At 43.4% G+C, this 21,133-nt stretch overlaps 1 protein-coding gene across 1 annotated transcript in view; it reads right to left on the bottom strand.

Moving 5' to 3' along the window:
• Positions 1-1,374: 1,374 nt before the first annotated feature.
• Positions 1,375-21,133, bottom strand: part of MTARC2 (mitochondrial amidoxime reducing component 2) — a 34,493-nt gene continuing 14,734 nt past the window's right edge. Inside the window, exons 4-8 of the mRNA XM_060142047.1 lie at positions 20,580-20,720; positions 8,174-8,235; positions 8,029-8,100; positions 6,971-7,109; positions 1,375-2,597 (exon numbers count right to left, since the gene is read on the bottom strand). Coding sequence (XP_059998030.1) covers positions 6,983-7,109; positions 8,029-8,100; positions 8,174-8,235; positions 20,580-20,720 — 402 coding nt within the window. The 3' untranslated portion in view covers positions 1,375-2,597; positions 6,971-6,982. The remainder of the gene's footprint in view (positions 2,598-6,970; positions 7,110-8,028; positions 8,101-8,173; positions 8,236-20,579; positions 20,721-21,133) is intronic.

Here is a 21,133-nt window from a genome sequence, read left to right as displayed (position 1 = left end):
ATTTATATGTATACATATCAAATCACTACGTTGTGCCCCTTAAACTAATACAATGTTATATGTCAATTAGAAAAAGAAAACTATTGAATACAACTCTGAATACAACAAAGACATCTGGGGATCTATAGCCAAGGAGCACAGGGAGGGAGGGAGTGGCTGAAAAATTACTAAGCGGAGACATCAAAGGTAGGGATTCTCTCAAAAACTGGGCTTAGCAGGATTCTTGTTAAAACTGAGCTAGGCAGGTCTGACAAGGCGATAGGCAAGGTGGAGGCCCAGTCGAGAAGAGGGCTCAGAGGAGCTTGAGTAAGTTTTGGCCAAGGAGAGAGTTGCTCTCAGGCTCAGCTCAGCACACGGGCCAGGATGGTACAAGACCTCATCAAAATCATCCATGCACATAGAGGGTGTCTCACACCACAGAAGGGTCAGTTTCCAAAGGACAGTAAATCCTCTTTCCCCAGATGGCAACACATCTCAGGGCCTTTCAGTACTGAGCAAAGATCTGTCCTTGGACATTGTTCCCCACCATAAATATTTAGGCCTAAACAGAGTATATCTGTCCTACCTTTTCTCCTCCCGCCCCAGGTACGTCCTTCCTCCCCACTCCTGTGAAATCCAGGAACTGAGTTCAGAGTACAGAGCTCAGTGCTGCTTCAGTCGTTAGGGCTCTTCAGTGATCTGGCCTCTTCCAGGAATGAGCTGGAGGAAGAAGGGACTTGAATGAATCTAGCTTCCCCAGAAGAAAGGTTGACTGGTGGTGATGTGCACCATGGTGGGGGCGGGCAGAGGGGAAGCAGTGGCGGGGCAGTGGGTTGGGGGCACAGAGTGAACAGCAACACAGCACAGAACAGCCAGGACTTGAGCTCCACGTGCTCCACAGAAAGGGCAGCTCAGGGGCACTAAATTTTGTTTACTTCCCTCCCTAATTTCTCTTCGGAAATTTAACAGGAAGAAAGTTGCTTCTCTACTTTAACGGTTAACTTTAAAGTGAGCATGATTTTTCAATTTCATCATTTCCAAACTTCACCCAGGGATATAGCTAAGTGAACACTTTTACCTCACAGGGTACTGGGAGTGGAGGTGAATTTCAGGCCCAGAACCCAGCGAAGGAGAGTGGAGAAGGAAGGAACAGCTGCTCTTCACAGGGCACCAGGAGGTCCCCGGGCAGTCACTGGCCATCATACCTCAGACGGGCTATCTGTGTAGCTTATGATGGCCCTACCCCACCAATGACAGGGGGTAACATCTGTGGAGTCCGACTGCACCTCTGCTAGTCTATCAGAAAGGGTAAAGAACAACGAATGACAGTGACTGAAGCTTTAATACAAAATGAGAAAAGCCCTGGAAGCAGACTCAGAAATACCAAAGAAAAAGTACAATTGAGAATCACATTTATTAATATGAAAGAAACCACAAAATTGTGAGTTCATTCATTCTCATATTACATCAGTGAGAATTCTTGCTCTAGTCATACCAAAATAGTTCAAAAATCACTGGCATCTAATAGAATAGTTTCATGATTCCATCCTCCTACTCTCAAAATTCCATTCTCTTTCAAATCCCATTCTCTTCTTTATCGTACTTAGAATTCATACTTGGTGTATCTGTCAGTTACAGTTACTTTTACCTGGCTTAATAGAGGCATAATCAAACATAGAAGCAAAGTCTACAGAATAATTTCCATTCTCAAATAAAACCCGATTCCATAATGGTGGGGTCAAAACCACACAAGCAAAAAGTCAACAGGACTCAATAGCGATGTAAAAACCAACCAATAAGAATCTGTGTGTTAACATGTCATTAATAGGAATTTGTATGTTAACATGTAAAGGCATATCAGGAAACCTGATGTTTCCCATGTCTCCTAAAACACAGAATGATAGGTAATAAAATATAAACATTCAAAAACATTGTGTAGCTTTTTAGCTGATTCTTTAAATTTTTTTTACATTTTTTTATATTATTTTCCATTATGGTTCATCACAGGATATTGAATACAATTCCTTATGCTATACGTTAAGACCTTGTTTATCCATTCTAAATGTAACAGTTTGTATCTACCAACCCCAAACTCCCAGTCCATCCCTCTCCCTCCCTGCTCCCCCTTGGCAACCATAAGTCTGTTCTCTATGTCTATGAGTCTGCTTCTGTTTTATAGATAGGTTCATTTGTGCCGTATTTTAGATTCCACATATAAGTGATATCATATGGTATTTATCTCTTTCTGACTTATTTCACTTCGTATGATGATCTCTATTTGCATCCATGTTGCTGCAAATGGCATTATTTTGTCCTTTAGACTTTCTTTATTCAACAATATTAATGTCAGGGATTGCAGAAGTGCCGTAGCTACCATAACATTAATTTTATTGGCAATTTTATTTATTTTAAAAGTCTTCATTATCTAAAATCTACATATGTTATTACTCCCAAATCACCTCTCATACTTTCCTTGCATTAACTCAGAGCATCCGTTAACTCCAAAAAGAGATTCATTTCTACGATGAAGATGGTCACAGGATGGGTAATAAGAATTTGCCCAGGTGGTGCTGCTGTGTTCATTAAAATCCTGATCAGTGCCTCCGGGATGCTGAAACCTGAAAAAATTGTAAGAATCCCTACTTATCTGGCTGTTTCTCTTACCAGTCATAAATAATTCAAACACGCACAAACCAGTCACTTATGAGGTTAAAATGCACAAAATATAAACTATATCCTGTACCAAATTACCTCGGCAAAGGCCAGAGCCAGGGATCTCTCTCTCATATGACAGGTTGGGGTGCAGATGAGAAGAACCCTTTGGAAAGCAATTGGTCAAGATGCTAAAAAATATGCCTACACCCCACGAGGCAATAATTCCACCTTTAGAAACCTAACTTATAGAAAAACAATTTTAAAATGAATATTATTGATAACAAAATTGGATATAGTTCGAGTGTCAAATACTGTAAAATGGTGTTTAAACCGTGTCACGTAATGTTACGAAGCCATCAGTTATGAAGCCATCAAAAATGACATTTTAGGACTTCCCTGGTGGCGCAGTGGTTGAGAATCTGCCTGTCAATGCAGGGGACACGGGTTCGAGCCCTGGTCCGGGAAGATCCCACATGTCGCAGAGCAACTAAGCCCGTGCACCGTAACTACTTAGCCTGCGCTCTAGAGCCCGCAAGCCAAAACTACCGAGCCCATGTGCTGCAACTACTGAAGCCCGCACGCCTAGAGCCCGTGCTCCGCAACAAGGGAAGCCACCGCAGTGAGAAGCCCGCGCACCACAAAGAAGAGTAGCCCCCTCTCGCCGCAACTAGAGAAAGCCCGCGCACAGCAATGAAGACCCAACGCAGCCAAATAAATAAATAAATTTTTTTAAATGACATTTTAATAGGTTGGAGGACTATGAAAGTGCTTATGATACCTAGTTTGTAATTCATAGATACATATTCATAAGCTTGTAGTTCATAGATATACATACATGTGTGTGTACATATATCATATGATATGTGGGCAGGGAATGTTGCCTGCCCTTCCAGTAAACAAAAAATGTTGCCCACCATTCTGGTTCTACGAGGATCAAGCCATCAGCAACTGCAGAAGCCCAAAGAAGGTGTGCCCTGAGGAGAATTCAGGATGGAGAAAAACAGAAAGCATTCCGTGCTTTGAATACTGGCCCTAGATCATTAAGGTGCATAACTAAGGAATAATTTCAATGAGCCCAGACTCTTGCACCTTCCCATAGGCAGAAAAGCACTAAAATCATTAACTTGAGATGTCTACTCTTTGTGATTAGCAGTCATCTTTTGAAGTTCGACTACATTTTTTTCCCCAGCAAAACACTCATATATATCCTGGCTTCTCCATTATCTCTTCAGAGCAGTTCCTCAGAGCTAGCTCAGAGGCTGTCTCCCAGGCTATATCCTCAGTAAAATCCCCCAATAAGACTTAACTCACAACTTTTAGGTTGTGTATTTTTCTTCAGTCGACAGGTACATATTTGTATATATATAAATTATATATAATATATATCTGCATTATATATGATATATAATCATACAGATCATGATATAATATAGATCATGGCTACCTTAAACAGACAAAAAACAAACCAAAATAAAATTTACAAATGGTAACAATGGGTGGTTTTTTCTTCTACATTTCTGGTGTCTTCTAAATTTGCTGTGATGAACATGAATTGCATTTATAATGGAACAGATAAACTTTTGTATAATTATATTTTACATGGATTTAAAAAAACAACTCAAGTAACCCTGGTGCAAGTATTAACAGCTATTTTTCTTAATGGCTTTAACCAACCTGTTGGATAAAGGAGACCCTTCAGAATCAGAAACTACAGTAGGCTCACAATCAAAGTAGGGGAGCAACCCTGTTATTTTTAAAGCCCAACAGAAATGCCCACCAGAGAGGAAACCTCTCGGTGCCCTGGGGGGCGGACAGCAGGGATGACCATGTTCCCCTGATGGGACTCTGAAGGGCTGGCTCTCAGGGCACTCGTGGAGTAGAAGAATGTTCAGAGCAGAGAAGCAGGAGAGAGCCATCGGGAAGCGCTCAGGGTTTGGCAGGGGAGTGGTGATTAAAAAAAAGCTGAAAAGTGATTTTAAAAAAGTTGAAAAGGAGCTTAGGACCAAAGGGCAAACAGCACCCACGTCACGCTGAGCATCTGGGCACGCCACACTGCCTCTCCACGCCCGTGACCTCCACCCCATTTAAATCACGTGCTGTCACCCCTGCCTGGCCTTTCCCCTCCCCTCTCACCTGCCTCCTGTCCATTCCACACATGGCTCTCAGGACGATCTTCCAAACGCACCGTTTTGGTCATGATTTGGACTTACACAGTTTCCACAGCGACCTTTACCGGCAAACTAACTTTCAAGAACCTATAATAGGCTTCAAGCCTCCTCTTGGTCAGCTGACCTATCTGAGCCTTTGTTTCTTGCCCTGGAAAATGCTGATTATCACATCTATCTCACAGAGACCCTAGAAGGACTACAAAAGATAATACATTATCTTAGGCTTTCTAACACAAGGGCTCTGGGAGCTAAGGTGATTGGAAATGGCTGAATGTGAGTGAAACACGGGTGGGACACGGAGGGACTCACCTCCGTCCACTGCAACACAACAGGATCTGATTTTGAGGAGGTCGGAGACTGAGCAATACGGAGGACCCCTCACTGTTAAGGTACTTCAGAGGCCAATGGGTCCTTCAAATGCACACAATATGTGAAAGATATTGGCTCAGGTACCCGTCCTGGTCCTGTGAATGGCGGCCTGGCCAGCAGGGACACAGGATCAGTTCCACTCAAGCTAGATGACTCAGGCTTGGGTCCATTTTCCCCAGATGCTCTTAGAAATGGTAGGCACTTGGAACTTTCACAATTTTTTTCTCCAGCATTTACTGTATTTCATCAAATCCAAGATACATCAACCCTAAGATATATTATTCTGTGCATACCAAGGTTTTTCTAGAAGACACCCTGAAATGTTATAAGAAGCTTTCTGATTTCAGAGGTTTTAAAATGTGGGGAAAATAGGCATCCTCAGACTGATGAAATATGTAATGTGTAACATGTATGTATGATGTAGTATGAAAGATGTAATATGGTTATGTACATGCCTGACCATAGCCAGGAGAAGTTTCTTTCTTTTTTGCCCAGCCTGTCTCATCTTTCTATTCACTATGGCACCTGAGACTGGGCCCTACATGGAGTACTTGTTGCAATGATGACAATAAAGATTGTAACTAATGTTTATGGACCACTTTCCATGCAATGCTACAACTCATATGAATTAACTCTCAAAATAACTTGTATTGGTTGTTTTGGTGAGTACTCTTTTTACTCCCACTGTGCAGGTAAGAGTACTGAGGCTTAGATGGATAAAGGGATTAAATAACTCAACAGACTTAGGAAAGGGAACTGCTAGGATTATAAACCCAAGTCTGCCTAAGGATCGATCTAGACTGTCTAAACCACTGTGCCACATTGTCCTGAAGGATGGTCAGGCAAGAAGGTGTGAAAGCCAGGTCAGAATTAAAGAGAAGAATGGTCAAGAGTTTTGGAGATGAAGGGACTTTAAGATCGGGGTTATAGATTTTATGAGAAGACTTACTTATAATCTTCAATTTGAAGTCTTCTGACTGACTTTCCCATTCCTATAATTTGGGGGGTAGGCATTATGCTCCAGGAGTCTGAATTTTATTTGGCCCAATGAACTCAACGTGAGAACACTATTTTCTTCCTTAAGATTCAGAATCCAGGCACCTTGTTGCACCGATTTTTTTCACACTATAAACCATATTTTAAAAATACATTTGATATGGGCTTCCCTGGTGGCGCAGTGGTTGGGAGTCCCCCTGCCGATGCAGGGGACGCGGGTTCGTGCCCCGGTCCGGGAAGATCCCATATGCCGCGGAGCGGCTGGGCCCGTGAGCCATGGCCGCTGAGCCTGCGCGTCCGGAGCCTGTGCTCCGCAACGGGAGAGGCCACAACAGTGAGAGGCCCGCGTACCGCGAAAAATAAAAAATAAAGAAAATACATTTGATAACAAGCATTTGATTTAACATATTTCCCCCAAGTTGACTTTGAATAGTCTATACATTTCCCCTTCACTTTTCTATCACAGACACAAAAAATAAATACAGAACTCTCCAGAGCCGCTCACCTTCACTTTCTTATTCCTTCATGATGTTCCCTAATGAACTGGGACCCAAACCTGTCTTTCTGCTGGAGCTCCTGCATCCACATTTTATACCTGGATGTGTAAGGGAGGTGGAGGAGGCTGCAAGAATGCTGATTGCTGCGGGGAATAAAAATAAGGGGCATTTTCCAGCTCCAAAGATCAGAACTCAAACTGCTCTTTCTCCCAAGATTAAAGAAGCAAAACGTAAAAACATCTCAACACAAGAAAATGTGGCCATGGCGTCAAGCCACTGCATTCCAGAAGCAAAATTGCCCTTTACCTAGTGGATCTGTCACTGTACCATCTGGTACACGGGGTCACCAACTTTCAGGCTTCCAATTTTTTCCACCGAATAGTAGATCCCAAAAAGTGGGGATGACTGGTAAATGGGCTTCTCGGAAGGATCACACAGGCGGTAGCTGAAAGAAGCAAAAATTCACCCTTAGGCACACAGAGGAAATAACCTAAGTGCTCGCAGTGGAATTCAAGCGTTCATTCTCAGGTTCTCTATAAATAAACAGCAAGCCTTTTCTAAAATGTGGACAGAGAAGTCTTGGCAATTAGTCAAACTGGAAATAATCCTGGTTTTTCTAGAAGTATCCTGAGAGTCTGAACAGTTTTTCTATGGCTTCGTTTTGAGCCCAAAAGAAGAAACTTGTACGTGTTACTTAAAATAAATACTTTGTTTGCATGTGTACTTCCAGCTTCACAACTCATGGAAATAAATGCCTGTACAATCTCAAAATGGACCTGCCCTGAACTCCAGGCTTCCTCAACAATTCTTATATTCTTGACATTGATTCTATCAAATAAATGTGAGTTGCAACAAAAATAAAATGACTCGAGGTCTTAATTTGGAAATACACATGTAAAGGTTATTAAAAATTGATGTGAGAGGGCTTCCCTGGTGGCGCAGTTGTTGAGAGTCCGCCTGCCGATGCAGGGGACACGGGTTCGTGCCCCGGTCCGGGAGGATCCCACATGCCGCGGAGCGGCTGGGCCCGTGAGCCATGGCCGCTGAGCCTGTGCGTCCGGAGCCTGTGTTCCGTAACGGGAGAGGCTACAACAGTGAGAGGCCCGCATACCGAAAGAAAAAAAAAATTGATGTGAGAGAGACGATAATTTCAAAATGTAGGATTATACAATTAAAAATTTGTCCAAAGCACTCGAAGATCCATCTAGAAAAAAAAGAGAAAGCCACAAGTACTCAAGTACATTACACAACAGACACAAAACAAGCAGAGAGCAGAGAGGTGCCCAGACAGAGCACCTACAGCCACAAGCGGTTCAAAGGATGGGGAATAATATAGAAATACACCGGACACGTGGGTGTTCTACCTTTTCAGGGTTTCCAGAGGCTCCTTCCTGCTGATCACTCCGGTATCTGGGTCCACCGTGGTCATAACGCACCTGTCACACAATAACAAAGGGTTAGGGGACAGTTAAGAACCGATGAGCATGCCATGCGCCAGAGAGTCCTTACCTGGGACAAGCCAAAACCTTTTTCATTTCTACGTCGCCAATGAAGAGCTCACCCCAGGTGTCCTAGGAGAAAAGAAAAAGGTATTTTTTGAATTAAGGCTTCATCAGTCTTTACAGCAGTTTATTCTTTGGCTGGTCCTATGAAGCTAGCAGAAGAAAGCAGTGCAAGAGGATGCCACGAAGTATTCCCCCAAAAGGACTCAAATGGACGCAGTGTGTTGGTGAGTCCAGGATCCAGCTCCTGACTTGGTCTCAGAAGCCTGCCCCTTTCAGCACAGCAAAAATAGATCTTCTCTAGGGGGTAGTTTGCCATGAGGACCGTAAACAACTCCAGGTCAGGTTCATGATAGATAATGAGAAGCGGAAAACTTGCAAGACTGCCCACTCTTTCCTTTTGCTAAGCTACAACGGAAGCCAAGTTACAATCTGATGGTTCTTTGATGAGTGGGACATGACCCAAGAAAAGTCAGTTCTGAGTTTCATCCATCCAACACCTCCACCTCCGCAGGGCGGCAGCCCGTCCCCTGCTCTGGCCAGTCACGGCCGCCGGCCCTGCTTTGCTTTCCCACCCTTGAACCGTGGTAGATGCTGCCAACGTCTGCCTCAGGGCTTCCATCAAACCTCAGGACTTTGAGGGAGGTACTGTTTTGGTCCCATTTTTACACAAAGATAAGGAGGCAAAGAGAGATTAAAAAGTTTTCTCAGGGTTGCAGCAGTTAGGTTTGAAAACCTTTCTGATTCTGAAGCAGGACTTTTAATCACCCAGTTTCTAACTATACCCATCTATATATCTATCTACACACACACATACATACATATATATACACATATATGGAGGTTATACAGATTACATTATATATACATATACACATTCATATACACACACATATACACATATATATATGAGGAGGGTATGTTACCGCTCTCTCTTGCTAACAGGAAAGCCATCTATCTGCAAAGCTTGAATTTCACAGGACAATCCTTTGTCCAGGCCGCCAGAGGAGAGGCGGGAGGCATCGGGCTTCACTGGGGCTTCACTCCAGGCTCCATAAACCAACAGTACTTATAACTAGATGCAAAAAAAAAAAAATGACCCTTGAAAAATTGTTTCCTGATCTCAACCCAAGTGAGGTTTTCGGAGACCATGGGTCTAACGGATTTGGTGAGAAATCAGCCTCCACGTGAGGCAATGAGGCATCTATTCCTCTCACCCACTGGGCTCACTCCCCCAAGGACAGGAGAGGAGAGCAGTCTGTCCCTGCAGTAAGCAGGGCAGAGCAGGGGGTGGGGCCTCTCATGTAACATTTCCCCCTCCCCACTGATGACCAGGCTCCAATCATGCTAGGGTCCTCTTTCAGGGATACACTAATCCCCCAGGGCCTATAGGGGTGATTCAGCAAAGGCACAAAAGGAAGTCCAGTACCTAACTGGGTCTTCCCAACTCAGAAATCTCCTGCGGGATATGACTGAAGTAAGGAGGTCTCTGTGAACGCCCTGGGTTCCCAACCATCATTTATGAAACTGTTTCTGTGCGGAAATAAACTCTGCGTTCCAAACAACCCATTGAGGGGGGAACTGTGTAACCCTTGTAAAAGGCAAACCCACATAACGGAAAATGGAATCTCTATAGCCTAGCCAGGACTTTTTACAAGCAATGTTCAAACGCAAAACTGCAAGGCAGCCATAGTGCCTAGCTAACTTCCTGGAGGAAGGTGGAATATGACCAATAACAGCTCCTGCCTCGGGAAGTGATGGGCCTTGTGGTACCCTGGCCCGGAAGCGGCTAAAAAGGCTGGACGCACTTCGCCACACGAGGGCACTGCGGCCACAGTAACGTGAGCCCATCAGGCAGCCTGGGCCGAACCACGCCCCCACTCAGCTTTCCAAGTAGCTCTCCACCCCCGCCAACGTTCAATTTCTTTTTACAAGTGCTGAGCAATCGCATATTTCGAAACAACGTTATCTGTGGAAAGTCGGCCTCGTGACTGTGATATAAAGCAGGAAGTCTGAAAAGTTCAGTTAGGTTTCCTAGTTTAACAAGACATTTAATCTGCTCTTAACGCTATTACACAACTGAAGTACCCAGTTTAGAATAACAAATTACCCGTTTTCATATGAATTGTATGAAGCCCCCCAAATGCCAGTTCTAATTACCTCCTAAAATATTAATCAGTTTATATGATAACATCACCCATCCTTATCTGATTGTCAGCATTTTGGTGTACAGCCTTACTTGCAGTAAAAAAAAAAAATGCACTAAGCAAATTAAGTTAAATGAAATTATTATGTTATTAGAGAAAATAATAATGCATTTTAAATTGTAGAAAAATTAAATTTAAATTAAAGAATATAGGAAATTAAATTTTCCATTACATTCTACTAGACGCCCGAGGTGTCTTCCCTAAGCACAGAAACAGCGCCAAGAGCTTACAGCTCCCCCTGCTGGTAGGCAGCCTCTCTGCAGCCCGGCAAAATCCAGGCCGTTTAGCGCGAACACAGAAAAAACCATGGAGTTTTTGAGATGGAAGAAGAAAGGAAAGGAAGAAAGAAAGCAGGGAGAAAGGGGAAAGTAGTATACATAAAGGGCTCAGCTCTGTGGAAGAATCCTGAGAATTTACTATTAATTTGCAGGCATTTTGTAAACACTAAATTAAGACTACATGGTTTCCTATCACAAGAAGCATCCAGAGAAAGACATAAAAGAAGGGTTTGGAGTCATTGCTGAGGAACACACAGAACAGCACAGGGGAGGATGTCTGTTTATTGGAGACCTTCATTGGAGTGCATATGGGCATGTGCCCAGCAAAAGCTAAAGGTGCGCCAGGAGATGAATCTCTCTCTCTCTCTCCATATGGCTATACACACACAGCTATAAACATATATTTAGAGAGAGGGAATAGCTATATAGAGAGAATAGTTATCCATCATTCTCTATATATGTTATGGTTCTCTCTATATATGTTCTAAGATTATATACATATATACTTGTGGCTATACATACACATGTATACATGGATATATACATATATTTGTAGAGAGGAAATAGATATATGTCTATATATTCCATATTTTTCTATGGATATATATATATATATAGAGAGAGAGAGAGAGAGAGAGAGAGAAAGGGGAGTGCCAGGTGAGAACGTAGGCCCAGGTAAGCTCTTGAATAACCAACTAACCATAGACAGACAAGACATTTGAAAGTAAGAAGGAAAGACAGAGGGCAAAAGCCTGAGTGGGTCTGCTGTTTCGTGGTCTAAGGAGCACAGATCAGATCAGCAGTTCTAATCAGACCAACAGCTACAGAGCCTTTGGGCACCTATATCCCAGGTCTCCCCGCCTACTACCACCTGAGCCCTTCCCCTCCCAAATCTCAGATACATGATCGGTGCTTTCCTTCTGCTGCTCCTGATTCTTTAATGGCTACTCATCAGTTCATTATACTGTGTCATACATACAATTGTTAGAAGAAGTTTTAGGCTATGTTGGGATAACTCGAAGGAATGAATAAGTAAATAAACAAAATTTTTGTCTAGAAATCTTTAAGTAATTTTCTGGCTTGGTATCAATGACTGGACAAGATTACCATAGGCTCAGAAAGTCATCCACTAGAGGCTGGCTATATGCATGCAGACTTACTGTTTGGGTATTAGAAAGGAGGGTGTGAATCTACATATATTAACGCTGAATAATGTTCAAGATGTTGCCGAGTGAAAAAAGCACACCTAGATATATATACTACATGTAGGATGATTCCATCTATGTAAAACAAATCTGTTTAAATACCTGTGTGTATATATTTATAGCAATATATTTGGAAGGCTTCTCAAGTTTAAATAGTATTATTTGCTTTTTATAATAAACTTTTATTTTTTTCGTTTTACTTTTTATATGAAGCATTATAATCCCAAGGACACATTTAAAAACATCATTTTAGTCTAGAAAGTTTCTCAGATTCTTTCTGACAACAAATACATGGTGTCTTATCCAACACCAATTCTGCAATTCTTTGACACACACTGCTGTCCAACAATTTAACTCAATTTTGATACTAACTGCTCTGAGTTAGCACAGACCCCATGGGTTCAGGGCTCAGTCCCACAAGACTGCCCCACTTCAGACGCCAGCTGCAAGTCCCAAGTCTCCCGTACTTCTGACCAACCAGCTATAAATAAGGGTTCCCATGACCCCCTCTGAGGCTCCATATTTTGCTGGAAGAGCTCACAGAATTCAGGAAAGTGCTTTACTATTACCAGTTTATTATAAAGAATACAATTCAGGAACAGTCAAATGGAAGACATGCACAGGGCAAGGTATGGGGGAAGAGCACAGGCAGAGCTTCTGTACCGTCCCCAAATGCACCACCCTCCCAGCACCCTAATGTGTCACCAATCAGTGAGCTCTCCAAACCTCATCGTTTAGGTGTTTTATGGTGGTTTCATTACTTAGGCATGATTGATTAAATCATTAAACTCAACCTCCAGCCCCTCTCGCCTCCCTGGAAGTCTGGGATGGGACTGAAAGTTCCACACTGTAATCATGTCTTGGTCTTCTGGTGACCAAGCTCCCTCCTGAAGCTATCTACCTGCCTCACCCATCCTGACATTCACCTCATTACCATAAACTTAGGTGTGATTGAAAGGGGCTTGTTATTAACAAAAAATGTTCCTGTCACCCTTGTCAGTCAGGAAATTCCAAGGGTTTTAGGAGCTGTGCCAGGAACAGGGGCCAAAGACCGAATAGATATTTCCCATTACACCGCACAGTTAAGCTATCTCAAACCAAAATCTGTTTCTCTATTTTTAAGGTACACAAGCAAAATGATATTCTTTAATGTCCTGTTCGAATCTCCCTATAAAGAAACCCCATGGCATTCTTCCTACAACGAGATCCCTATACACACACATACTTTGCACTGAGTGCTCCTTTCTCTGGGCTCTAGAGAAACATAACATGGTTATGTTTCCAGTACCACAACCCTTCTCCTACTGAGTCCTACATCCTGCTTCGTCCTGAGACCCTTGCAGGCAGACACAGTGAGGTCACTTTGGTAATCTTAGCATCCATCCTAGAGATTAGCACCCAGGAAGCCCTCAATAAACGTTTGTTACCAACAGGAATGTTCCAGAATCTTGGTTATGATATGAACTTGCAAGAAATGTTTCCTTAGCTGAAGTAAAACTCCACCTCATGGTCAAACTTCCTTCACAGACTGAATAACACTGGATGCCATACACTGAGAATTACCAACTTACATGAGACGTGACTTTTCATTTACCAGATAAGTAAAGATTATAGGCATCAATGCTGGCAGGAGTACAAGAAAAAGGGCATACTTCCACTGAGCTTGTGGGAATATAGATTGGTGCAGGGTTTCTGCAAAGCAATTTGGCAATGTATACGGAGCGCCTTTAAAGTGCTGATTCAGCATTTCTGAAGAGTAAATTTAGAAATGTAGACAAAGACTGTTTTACAGAGCTGTTCATTATTCATGTAAGGGGAAATGGAAAATAGCCTAAATGCCCGATTATACAGGAATGGCTAAATAAGTTATTGCATAGTTCTGTGATGAACTAATATGGAACTATGAAAACTATGCTGATGAGGAATTTGTAAAGATAGAGATGTGTTTGCCATATACCATTAAGTGAAAATGGTGGGATTCAAAATTATCTATACAATGTCATACAAACAATATTGGAAACACAATAAAATGTTATTGCTGGCTACTTTTTGACAGTAGGATGGTGAGAGATTTTTATTCCTTTAAATTTTTCTGTATTTTTCTAACTGTATACAGAGGAAGTGGTACTTTAAAAAATTACTTTTATAATCAGAAAAAAATCAACTGCATCTTAAAAAGATTCTTGAATTAAATCATTAAGAAGCTTTCTACTTCTCTGTAGCCCTGGTTCCAGATGCCCTCAAGGCTTTCTCCTGACCCCGTGTTTGAGCAACCCTGTGCAAAGAAGTAAATCACTTCATCCTCACATCCTACAGAATTACGGGAGATACATTTCTGTTAACCTAAATGCATAACAAATGTGCCAGGAGGAATTTGCTCTTTGGAGGCACTTGGACTTGAAAAATCCAGGCAGAAGGGAAGGACGTCCCAAAGCTGGGTAAAGCCAGCAAAGCTGGCTTCTGTTCCCTGGAGGGGTCACCTACTTTTCGGAACACCAGTAACAGGCAACAAGAAAGGAAAGAAGAGACCTTGAGATGTGGCTCTTTCTGTCTCTCTGACGCGTATTCACGGCGGGATAGTTTGCGGGGCTGATGTGACTGCTCGTGTCCCATCCACACACCAGGCTCCTCTCAGGGTGGTTAGAGTCCTGAGCATTCCAGTGTTTCGTGGACAGTAAGAGATCCTAGTCTCCCCTTGGGGTTCAGCTTCTGACTGAGATGCTGGGGGTCCCACACCCACAAATAGCAGAGTCTGGGAGAGGCAGCCACCAGCCCCGATTCCCAAAGGCAGCAGCCTGGGCTGCTCTTCAGCATCTGGGTCCAGGTGTGTGAATCACAGCCTTCCGGAGGACACAGAGGGAAAGGGTTGGGTATACGGGGCGGGGGGGGGGGGGTCCATCCGATGACTCCTACCCGCCTCTCCAATACCTTCTCTGCTTCAACATCTGTATTCGATGGGCTCATCTCTAGGGGTGTTTTGTAAAGCAAATGGCCACTCCTTGCTCGTGATGTTCAGATGTGTATGTCTGTGTGATCATACCTGCTCAAAGGGAATACCCATGTACTACTGTCATCGAAGGCTTTTATTTCCTCCTTGATCTGAAAAATAACATACTTAGAGGTGGGTAAGATATGATGAACAAAATTCAATGGTCAAATCCCTGCCCCTTGTTGAATTCAGTTCAACAAGATCTTACATACTCAAGGGCTTATGCCTTCAGGACCAAGGATGAACGAGAAAAAGCACAGGGAGGCAAGTCTTGAGAAACAGACCTCGTGCAATTGTTAGGAAGATTAAAATGGGCTTGTTAACTTACTTTTTTTTAAAGTTGGAATATAGTATGTGCAACATTAGTGTTTGTTTTAAAAAATGCCAACTAACATATATCCAGAAAAACTGTAATTAGAAAAGACACATGAACCCCAGTGTTCATAGCAGCACTATTCACAGTAGCCAAGACATGGAAACAGCCTAAGTGTCCATTGACAGATGAATGGATAAAGAAGATGTGATACATATATGCAATGGAATATTACTCAGCCATGAAAACAAATGAAATAATGCCATCTGCAACAACATGGATGGACCTGGAGATTATCATACTTAAGTGAAGTAAGTCAGACAGAGAAAGACAAATATCATATGATATCACTTAAATGTGGAATCTAAAATATGATACAAATGGACTTATTTACAAAACAGAAATAAACTCACAGACATAGAAAACAAACTATGATTACCAAAGGGGAAAGGGAGGGGGGGATAAATGAGGAATTTGGGATTAACAGATACACACCACTATGTATAAAATAGATGAACAGCAAGGTCCTACTGTAGAGCACAGGGGACTATATTCAATATGTTATAATAAACTATAATGGAAAAGAACATGAAAAGGAATATATATATACATATATATGTGTATAACTGAATCACTTTGCTGTACACCAGAAACTAACACAACATTGTAAATCAATTATACTTCAATAAAAAAAGCCAACATGGGTTTCCCTAGTGGCGCAGTGGTTGAGAGTCTGCCTGCCGATGCAGGGGACACGGGTTCGTGCCCCGGTCCAGGAAGATCCCGCATGCCGCGGAGCAGCTGGGCCGGTGAGCCATGGCCGCTGAGCCTGCGCGCCCGGAGCCTGTGCTCCACAACGGGAGAGGCCACAACAGTGAGAGGCCCGCGTACTGAAAAAAAAAAAAAAAAAAAGCCAACAAAAGAGGTCATGTCAGAGAGGGGGTCTGAGAGACCTTTTATAAACGTTTGTTTATAAAAGGTAAAGTGCCTTTTTGACCACACACACACACACACACACACACACACACACTAACAGAGAGAAGAAAAAGGCAACAGGAATTGTACAGCTCTAGGGCTGCAAAGAATCTTTAAAATCCTTTAGTAAAACTTGCCCACTTTAAGGTCAGAAAATGATGCTCAAGGAGGTTAAGGTCAAGCTCACAGAGACAGAAGGACCATGTGGCCCTCCTGGTCTCCAGCCAGGAGTCAGACATATCTGATTATCACCTTGCTCCCAAGGGAAACCCCAGGCCAGAGGGTCTCTGCCCTGGCTCAAGCCAGAGTCACCAGGGGGCTTTAAAAAGCTCCTCTGCCCAGACTGCCACTGGGACCCGGGATGGGGATTGTTCCAGTGTGGGAACCACAGCCCAAGCTGATCTCTATGCATTCCCTCCCACTCTAAGTCCACTTGTCTTCCTGCCGCGGGCTTTCAGGGTTTTTTATTTACTGCGTGGATGCAGTGATGGAAAGGGCTCTGTGAGGCTGTACAGAAAGAAGCCCAAAGAAGCGTCCTTCAATTTGTCCTTTATATGAGAGGGGCCGAAGTTCTCTAGGGTTTGGCTTCACATGCTTCTGTTCTCTCTTTCTCAGCCCCTAAAAGTCTCTGTGGCAAATATTTCGAGTTACTGAGATGGAAACAAAAAAAGCAAATGTATAAGGAGATCTCCTTAAGTAAAGGCACTAACTCCGTTGGCAAATTCTTCAGGAATGTGACTGTATTACTGCTCCCTCCACCCAGGACTCCTGTCTCCCATGTGCTCATCATGTTAGCTTTGCGAAATCAGGACTAATTTACCTGAGGTCCTTGCTTGAGGCTCCTATCAAAGTGGGGATGTCAGAAAGGCTCCCCAGATGAAAATGGGACCCCTTACTTGAAAGGCATGCCATAAAGGGATGAGGGGAGCCCCTGCAGTCCACCACATGCGTACAACACCAAGAGTAAACCCTAAGGTCAGCTATGGACTTTGGGTGACTATGATGTCAGTATAGGTCCATCCTTGGTTGAAAAAAAAAAAAAGTATCTCTCTAGTGAGTGATGTTGATAATGGGGGAGGCTACACGTGTGAGGGCAGGGTGTATATGGGAAATGGTCAACTAGAGATAAGAAGGATTGGTCAATTTTATTACTTTCAAACTTGATTGCTCTACGTTCCCAGAGTTCAAACACACTACACTAGACCAAAGGAAGCCGCTTTTTAAAATCTGTTTAATATTCTGAGTTACACAGTAAAAGTACAAAGTGCTTTGGGTCACAAAGAGTAACTGTTGCACAATGCATCCTCCTATCACTCTCTGATTCTGCAATAGATAATGGCCTGAATTTTTGTACCATGCTTAGGTTTGCTATATTTTTTATTATTAGTTGGTCTATGAAATATTTATCTGCATTATCATTTTACATTAATATTTAACAGAGTCCCACTGATTGGAAGGGTTATAGTTGTGTGATGGTGCCGCGTAGACAGGTTAACTCATCAGGCCCTTAACTCTTTGTCTGCTTAAGTTAAGGGAGAATAAATCAGCAACATTAGCATCATTTTATAGTAAAGATTTTTTAATGTGCATTTCCAGAGGACTCTTCTATTCAAATAAGAGTATTCTACCTTATGTACTATTTCTGTAAGCCCATCCGTCACAATGCGGGACCAAAACAACAAACAGACTTGGGGGCACAAGGTCCCATAACATTAAAAAAAAAAAAAAAAGACTCCACCCACTGAAATTGCCTCAGAGAATACGGTTAGGTTTACATCAGCCTTAGGTTCAGTTTAACAAGTTAGAGGTGAGCACAAATTCTTAGTTGACAAGTTACAGAAAAGCAAAAATTCTTTAGCCGGGAATGGATTCTCTTTTCTTCTTATTCCTCTGGTTCAAGATCTTAAACTAAAATTATTATCTTCTGTGGAGACAAATCAAGAACAATTGTATTCCCTAAAAGAAAGTTTCTCAGAAAAGAATGGGCCAGTTACAGGAGTCCTGTGCAAGAATATTTGCTTCCTGGACTAATTTCTAATCAGTCTTTAGGAACTTGAATTATTAACACTGAGTCTAATTTCATTCGGTGTTTAACAAGTGTCTAATGACTCCATACTTCTGTACCCTCTGTTCATCAGCATGGGAAAGGAGATCAGGGGAGAAATAGCTGGGTTTACTGGGAATTTTGCTAATGAGGCTTGAGTCTCAAGACCCAGACCCTTTGGAGACCCTGCACTTCATTTCGGTTTTGATATTTTCTTTTCTTAAAGAGCACCGTCAAATTTTATCCACTTCAGGTCACACCAAATCTGGATTATTCCTGGGGAGAAATCAAGTCTCTTCTCTCAAGGAGCTGATGGTCTGAGAATGTTCTTTTTCCTCCCACCCCCTCCGTAACCCTTGCCCCCTCACCTCTCCTAAATCAGTGCTTCCTCAGGCACTGTTTGCACAAGATTCACCTGGGATGGTGCTGCCGACACAGTCACAGGCATATCACGATTCTGATGCAGGTTTCAGGTAAGTCCTGCTAATATCCCTCTGGGGATGAAGGATGGCACTGATATTTCTGCCTCAGCTTCCCTAAATTTCCATGCACTTTCTAGAGAGTGGCCAGAGTCACAGCGTGCAAATCATAATACCATGCAAATCGGCAATATTTCTTGGATGAATGCAAACAACAATTAGTTCCTCATTCAAAATCATTACCACAGTATAAAATCCAAACTCCTCGGCATGCTGGCCTTCAGGCAGCTCCAGGTCCACCCTCCTTCTGCCGCTTCTCCTTTACCCCCAGTGTCCCTATGATTCTGAAATACCCCCAGGCACCCTTAATGTAATGGTCTGTCGTGCTTTTAGGCCTCCTAACTGGTGGCCTCCTTTACCCACCATGACCCTCACTCCCCTTCGTCAGCACACACAGCTACGCAGCATGGCTTCTGGGTAGCTTGATTTGACCCCTCTCTGACCCCACACCCCCCTTCTCCAGGCAGATTTAGGCATCCCTACTTCTAAGCAGCCCTGGCACCTGAGAAGCAGTGCGTTAAAGTACTCCTCACTCTGGGCTGTCATTGCCTCCTAGCCATTCTTCTCCTGTTGGGAAATTCTGAAGGGCAGGATCTGTATCTTTTTATCTCTGTATCCAGGGCTCTTATTATGGACCACAGCGCCCGGCCCATGATAGGTGATCAATTTAAAAACATTTTTTAAAAATGTAGAGAGGAATTAAAGAAATTAGATAACAAACAACAGGATAATATCAACAAGTAGACAACTTCTGTATACTTTGCTATTTTTCTCACTATCAAGTAATATGAAGTACCTCCATGTGTACGGATTTATACTAGCCTCCATGCAAAGGTTTACCCTAAAAGGCAACCTTTACCAGCAATTAGGGGCACATTTCACTCACACAAAAAATGTGTGGTCACCCAAGGGAGCAAAGAATTGACAAGGTATTCAAGAGCCTCTCCCCTCAGAGTTAACTACTTGGAATCTCTAGACTGGAACCATGACCTCTGCTCCTCAGAAGCTGGAGTTGCAAGTCCTGGGTTCTCATCCAAAGCCACCACTTCCACGCCTAACAAGTTGTGTAACACCTGCAAGCTTCTGTTTCCTTATTAAAAAGGAGAAAATAGTACAGACTTCACAGACTGTAGGCTTTGATCCTAAGGATCGAATTAAGCAATTTGCATGAAGCCATTCATTGGTTCTGTGCCTGACACCCAGTAAACACCCAGCAAATGGTATTTGTTGTCGTTATTTCCAGTGCTTACAAAGTTGAGCTGACTCCCAATGTTTAATGTGATTCCTGGTCCTTCTCCTTACAGAGCAACACCCGGCTATATGTATTTCTTGTACAGATCGCAGGTTACAACTGGGCTGTGATGTGGCTGTCCTTTTACGGCTACAGGGGGCTGAGTCTTTGGAAGGTGGAAATTTCTAGTTTCAACTACATAGGGGAGTATATGGGTCCTCTGGGAGAGAACTCAGGCCAAGCATGGAATGTCCCCAGGTTCTGGTTCACAGGCAGATCTCCTATATCCTCCTGGGGCTCCACTTTGGGGTCTGGGGCTTCCGGAAGTCTCAAATCTTTGAGCACCCCTGGATGCTACAGGAAAGGGAGAGATGGCTGTTCTCTTCATCTTTTTTTTTTTTTTTTCCATTAGTTATCTCTGAGCTATGATTAGACATTCTAGCCTTGTCCCAGACTTGCTACAATTTGGAGTTGCCATTGCTTGCTTTGGGGCCTGAGCACTGAAGAGAGTGAACAGCGCCCCCTGAGGCCAGCGAGGTGATGGCAGCAGTAATAAGCGAACAACTCCACACAAGGCGAAGGTGATCCTTGGAGGAGGAGAGCGTCCCCAGCTGCCATCCTCAGAGGGTCTGACTTGGCACTGCCTAAGGAGCACATCTGGGCATCAAGCGTAAAAGCAGGAAGCCGCTTACCTCCTCAAAGGCATTGCTGCCTGCCACCACGATATTCGGCCTGAAATTGTCCATCTTCACTTTCTTCTCCAGCCTGGTATTCAGATCTGCCAGGGAGGCTTCTGAGAGGATCATGATGGGGCTGCAGTCCGGGTAGGCCACCTGTGCCAAGGACACAGCATGATCATGCCTCGCTGCCCCTGGAATGGCTCAGACCAACGGCACAACTAAGCAAAATCCAGAAGCAAAACCACGTGAGTGCAGAAGGGGAGAGTGGTGCTCAGGAAGGATAGGTGACACTGAGGGCTTGGAAACAGCCCAGTCAGGGTTCCTGCCCACCCTGGACGCAGGTGGGGCTCCCCATCCACACACTGAAGGCAGCAGCCAGGCTCAGGTCCAGTGTTACCCTCCAGCCACATCTCTTGCTCTTCCTTCAGGCGCCCAGCAGTGAGCCCTTTGCCACATCATCAACACCACCGGACAGGGCAAGGGTCTCCTGCCAATCAGCTATACTCTAGCCATGATTTCCTTCAGCAGCACCATTCAATCACATGCATTTATTAAGCACCAGCTGT

This window comes from Lagenorhynchus albirostris, chromosome 2 (assembly GCF_949774975.1).
Source record: "Lagenorhynchus albirostris chromosome 2, mLagAlb1.1, whole genome shotgun sequence".
In the NCBI taxonomy this organism is placed as follows: Eukaryota; Metazoa; Chordata; class Mammalia; order Artiodactyla; family Delphinidae; genus Lagenorhynchus; species Lagenorhynchus albirostris.
This window is presented reverse-complemented; position numbering and strand designations above follow the sequence as displayed.